This window comes from Myotis myotis, unplaced genomic scaffold (genome assembly GCF_014108235.1).
Source record: "Myotis myotis isolate mMyoMyo1 unplaced genomic scaffold, mMyoMyo1.p scaffold_m19_p_9, whole genome shotgun sequence".
In the NCBI taxonomy this organism is placed as follows: domain Eukaryota; kingdom Metazoa; phylum Chordata; class Mammalia; order Chiroptera; family Vespertilionidae; genus Myotis; species Myotis myotis.
The window spans coordinates 11,857,510-11,863,509 of NW_023416401.1; the positions used below are offsets into that span (position 1 = coordinate 11,857,510).

The 6,000-nt window shown below is 39.1% G+C and overlaps 1 protein-coding gene across 1 annotated transcript in view; it reads left to right on the forward strand.

Moving 5' to 3' along the window:
• The window catches only part of SKOR2 (SKI family transcriptional corepressor 2), a 34,190-nt gene extending 30,482 nt beyond the window's left edge, over positions 1–3,708 (forward strand). Inside the window, exon 7 of the mRNA XM_036321426.1 lies at positions 3,646–3,708. Within this exon, the coding sequence (XP_036177319.1) occupies positions 3,646–3,708 (63 nt within the window). The remainder of the gene's footprint in view (positions 1–3,645) is intronic.
• The last annotated feature ends 2,292 nt before the right edge of the window (positions 3,709–6,000 follow it).

Below are 6,000 nucleotides of genomic sequence, written 5' to 3' on the forward strand. Positions count from 1 at the left end.
CCTTGCAGGAAGGGAGCAGTAGGTCTTCCTCGTTGCTGGAAAAAACGCTCCTTCTGTAGGAAGGGCACAGCCCTTCAGTGATACCTCTTTCCTTGGAGATTCTCCCATGTTCATTGGGATGTGAATTTGCCCAGATTCCTATCTTCTCAACCCAGAGAATTTTGTATGTATTTTACATTTTTTTAAAAGTAGGTCAAACAGTTACTTTTTTTACACTATATTTTTCAAAAAATAACTCTGGGCCACTAGAGGATTTTGGTTTTGTGGCTAAATATGAAGCTAAAGGAAGTCCCTGCGCGTCAGAGGACTTGAGCAAGTCTGGGCTTCTGTACAGTCTGCCTTAAGGTTCTCCAGCAGTCGACAGACTTGGGCTATACCGGGACCTTTTCCAATTATTGATCTATTGCTATGCATCTTGGCAATAACATTACTTTGTTCCTTAGTTATATGGCTTCTTCTCATCTTTCTCCTTTCAAGATGTTGACCCACCTGAATGTCTGAGCTTAGGTGAACTCTCTCTTGGCACAAACTAAGAAGTTTATCTTTTTTGGAAAGCTCTCCATACTTTTGACAGACTAGAGTCAACTAGGTAATTTAGAAGTTACATAATAACTTTAAGGGGTGTTTTTGTCCATGCCAGTCTTGGTGCCGTGTAAGTTGGTCAAAATGAAAAGAAGGCTTTTGTAAGTTCTATTATAGGAACTTTATGTGGAATAATTAACTTAAGTGGAGCCCCTAGGATCCTGAGCTCCCATACTTGGAGTATTTGCTGAGGTCTCTGTAAACCCAATATTGCATTTCGTGGAATCTTAAGTATTGTCAGTTGTGAGAGGCAACATGACTTGATGGATCACAAGAAAAGAAGCTTTCGACTCTTGTTCTAGGACACCATCAATTATAAAAACCCAATTTTAGAGATGTTAAAATGTGAGGGGGGAAAGTGTATTAATAGAATCAATGAAATAGGGTAGCTCTCATTAACAACTGGACCATGTTCTAATATATTGTTTATTTACCATTCATGATTTAGGACTTAGAGTAAAAAAGACATGATTTTTAGCTTGCAACCTTGCCGGGGTCCAACCCCAGCAGGTCCAGGGGTCCCCAAAGGTGTGGACGGAGTCGGCGAAGAAGGAAGGACACGGAGACAGTGTTCAGTTGATCAGCAGCCTAGCCAGGATCTCTAGCCAGGATCTCCAGCCAAATTCTGGTCTGGATCTCCAGCGAAGTTCTGCTGTTTATTGTCTTGTTACATCTGTATTTATCCCAGTTGATTTTAATCCTGTCAATTTCTATTACAAAGGTTAGGGCGTTTCTTATCTCCATTCCAGGGAGTAAAGATTATGTAGCTTAAGCATGATTGTTTGTAGTGATTAACTACCCGCCTGGCACTTAGTTAAGGAGTTTCATCCCCTCCCTGACTTCAGGGAAAAATTCCTACCTGGGGAAACAAACCTTTCTCGGAGAGGTGACCTTGGTTAAAACACACAGCGCTAAGGGGAGCAAACATATTAAGAACAGTATGCTATATACGCCAGGTCCCTTGAAACATATGCTGTGCAGATGTTTCTTTCCTGCAGCGACTGTGTCAAGCAGCAAGGATGGACCGGCTTCCGGCACAACCTTTTGCTTTTTGTCTTGTTTTTGTTTAGCTTTTATTTCATCTTGTTTTAGTGGGGGGGGGGGGGGCGGGGGCGGGAATGCAACAGTAAATGTTTGAGTGGAGATAATTCCTGACCCAGGTTTAAATTCCAACCTGGAGATTTGGGATCAAATGTTCTCACTTGGGAATGTCCTCTCTTTGTCCTGAGTCCTTTGTTCCTTCTCAGGTTTCCATCTTAACGAAATGCTACATTGTTCTTTCTGAAAAAAAAGGAAGGGAGGGAGGGAAGGAGGGAGGGTGGGAGGGAGGGAGGGAAGGAAAGGAAAGAAAAAATAATTCTGATTTAGATCTAAAAGTAGTGCCCTTCAGACAGTTTTCTTTGGGGTAGGATGAGATAGCCCAGGGTGATGTTGACTTAACTATACAAGAAGTGCCTGGCACAGAGCAGATGCTCACTAAATCATTAACAGTATCTAATCTTGATGTTGAGGACTCTTGCTAATTGAGAGGGGCACAAATATATTCTTTCAGGTAATTCCTTGTAACCCAAGGTTTGCATAATTTCTGCTTGTTATCCTAAATAACAGAATTCCTTTACGTCTCTGTTCTTTCATGCATCTAGAGGTGATCCATGTGCTTTGGCATATAGCAGCATGCACCACAATGGAAAACTAAGATTCAGTGTGTCTGTGTTAATAGCAGGTGTAGCATGACCTAGAGTGAAAAGAAAAGGTAACTAGAGTAGGTCCCCATGTAACTGTTCTTGTCATAGGTATCTAGCTGATCTCAGTTCACGTCCTAAAATACGAGATTAGGACACTGAACTTTTTATGGTACTATATGAATCATTAATTTCAATGCTGCTATCCATGCCCTTCATCAGATATGCACCTATCAGATACATCCATGTTGTGGTTGTGTATAAAAATAGTGATATGGTTATTTTAATCTTGTTTTCCATTGAAAAGACTGTTTGATTCAACTAACCAGTTATTACAGCAAAATGGTCCAGCTAATCTTAGTCACTAATGTGATTGTACATTTATAGCTCCTTCCATTAATAAAGGTTCTTATTTATGGACTGGTATAAAAGGAGAGCAAAACATAAATATGCTGGGAATGATGGGAATATATATATAAGTATTAAAAAACATTGCCTAATTGAATGACAATAATTTTATTTCCCTTGTTGCTTTTACATAACAGCCATATTTTGTGTAACATCCTAGAAGGTTGAGTAGTTATTACTTTGTGTATAAAATAGATTCGAATCCTTAGAGTTCTGCATTAAGCTTTGTAATGATGATGGTAAGTAACATAATGATAGAATACCTTAACTGGGGTTAGTGCAGAGGCGAATCTAAATAATATATGTCGTCCAGTTTCAACCATTTGAATTTTCTAATGAAAAGTAGCATATCAAATGTGATAGGCTTTCATTCAATGCCGCAGAGGTGACAAGTACTTTCAAGTTTATCCAGGTAGATTTCTCACGGGTCATATTTTCCATTCAGTGCAATTATTTCTGATGCTCCTTTAGTAGTTACTGGGAAATGACCCAGAGTAGTAGTTTGTGTTTAGTTAGTTAATCTTACTTGCGATGTATAATGATAGTATTATTTCATCACTCCACTTAAATGAAAGGTTACATTGAACCAGTTTGTAAACACGTTCTTGTTTTGTGACCTTGGACATACATGATAACATAACTTTGTTTTTGTACCTCAATAAAAAATAAGAATGCCATATTATTAAATGCAAAATCTTGAAAACTTCTGTGAGTGAAATATCACAGAGTAGCCTCAGAGACAAGCTATAGCAACAGCCCAGTGTGCTCACCTGTCCTGTCCTGGTCGTGCTTTTTAACAGGTCTTAGGAGTGTGATGCCTTGAAAGCTCCATACTGCTGAGCTGATAGAGACCTTTCCTCCTCAGGGAAGACCCACTGGCATTCGAATTGTTAGGCATGACGAAAGGTCTCCCTTGCACATATGTCTCCAACATTGGCTTACCTGCAGAGTTTTGCTTGTTTTTATCTTACAGATCCCCTATGCAGCAAGCTTGATCAGGAAAGAAAAGCTTGGTGCCCATCTCAGCAAAAGTTAAACGGTGAGTTCGCCGGAGGGAAGAGATTTTCCCGAACTCCCTGACTGTATTGGTTGGCCAGGTTCTTTATTGATGTCTTTGAAATAGCCCAATAGGTTGGTAAAGCTGTATCCTGTGTTTAAGCCAGTACACTAATGAACTTCATTATATCTGGGCATGAGACTTCCTAAATGAACGGCTAAATGGGTCTTATAAATTCTATGGAAATTTTATAAAATGAAAGAAGTTCTCTATTCAGTCTGTAGGAATGACCTTCATTCTGTTTTGAGGTTTTCTGCTGTTTCTGGTTCTACCTGACACCCTGATTACTGCCCCTCGAGAGTAATTACTGCGCCTGGAGTGTCAGCAGTCATGCTTAATGTCTCATCTTCTCAGGCTCACTCTTGCTTCCAAAGAGTCTTCCTTGAATCTGATTTTGAGTGAATTACTGATAGGTGGTGAGATGACCACTATAGACCTGTGAGAGCTTCTGCTTCATTCTTTCTCTAAACCAATAATAGTTTCTCTATAGCTGAAGCCAGGTTCAAGGTTGCATCCCCAGCAACAATTTGAAAGACAAATACTCTGGACTCCTAAGGGAAAGAACACAGTGAAAATTCAATGACTATATTCGGAATATAACTAAACATTTCAAAAGCAACTTTTTTATTTTTATGGAAGAAGACATATAGTTATTAGAATGTTAGGGATGAAAAAACTAGGATTTTGTTTTTCCTGTAACAATATATTAGGATGACTTAACAATTGGAATGGCTAAATCAGAAAAGTAACAAGATGATTGAGTACCTCAGATGGCAGAGGTAGCTTTTGTAAATGTTCATGGCCAACTAGAATTGTGATCATTTGTCAGTTTGGCCATTCCCATCGGAATGGTTCTTCCCACTTCTTCCCTCTGGAACATATTTTCAACTCAATGGAATTTATTGGCAAAAATAATTCCGGTCGTACAATACAGGCTCGTAGTTTCTTCTCTTTCTTTCATGCATATCAAAAGCATCCTCTTCTCTGGGCAAATGACAGTCCCACTTCTTGCCATCATCTATATTAGTGGTAATCTTTGTCTTAATTATGTCACATTTCATCTGGAGATCAAAACTCTTTCCAAGACATACTCTCATTCATATGCTTTCTCTTCATTTTACGCACAGGGAACTGAGGTACAGTGAAGAGATGTGATCTTTTATGTCTGTGTTGCAAAGCCAGGACTCCTGACTTCAGATCCAGTGCCTGCTTTCTTCTAATGTATGCATTTCCTGTCTTCTGTGAGCAGATATTTCTGCAGCAGAGATGGTCAAATAATTAGTTATTTTGTTTTCATCTCCATGAAGTCATACACAAGTATTTTTCTTAAATCTGAAGTTGACTTTGGGCAATTTTGCATTACAGTACACAGGTTTGCACCAGCAGTGTGAAATGAATAATTTTAGAACATTCAAACTCCAGTAAATCTTAACCCAGAATATCAAGGAATACAAGGCATGAAGCATCCAAATTAATGCTGATAAACCCAAAGTGTCAAAGTAATTGTCTTTCAAATCAAAGAAAATATATTAGGATGTTTTTGTTAGTAACCTTTAATGGAAGTAGAACAAATTCAGCAAAGTCTACAAATGATAAAGTCATGCAAGTCATACAATACATGTGTCTGCCTTCTTTTACTCCATATTTGTGAGATTCATCCATTAGAATGTAGTTTGATTTATACTTAGGAACTTCAATAAACTCTCTTTTTACTCCTTCCACTTCCCCAACTCATCTTCCTTGCTTGTCAGACCTGAGCTGCTCTTACACCTACAAATGAAGATTCACTGCCCAGAAACCACGCCTCTGAGGGTGACAAAGCATCCAGCTAGGTGGCAAAAAAGATTGATTTGTGTTTAGTAACTAATGCTTCCTCCATGCTGATTTTGTTTCCATCCTTGCAGACAACAGGGATTTCTCTAAGTAGACCCTGGTGCTTTCAGAAGATTAGTGGTTACTTAAATGCTGAGCTAAATCAGCCAAGCAGAGAATCACGACCATATTGTTAGAGGCAGTATTTGATTCGCAACATGCCAAGCCTGCAAGGAATTACCCCAAGAGAGATTACAAAATAAAAATCATTACACTGAGGGAGAGAGACAAATTCTGTCTTGCTGAGTGACCGCAGGTTTCCAAATTAGGGGCTGATGCATTAATGTCTTATGCAAGAGTGACCCTTAAGGTAGTGTGCTGTGTTCTTGCCACCTAGTGGATTCCAATATGACTATTAAGCAGAGGAAGCTTTTCAAAACCACAGGCAATTCACTTCAT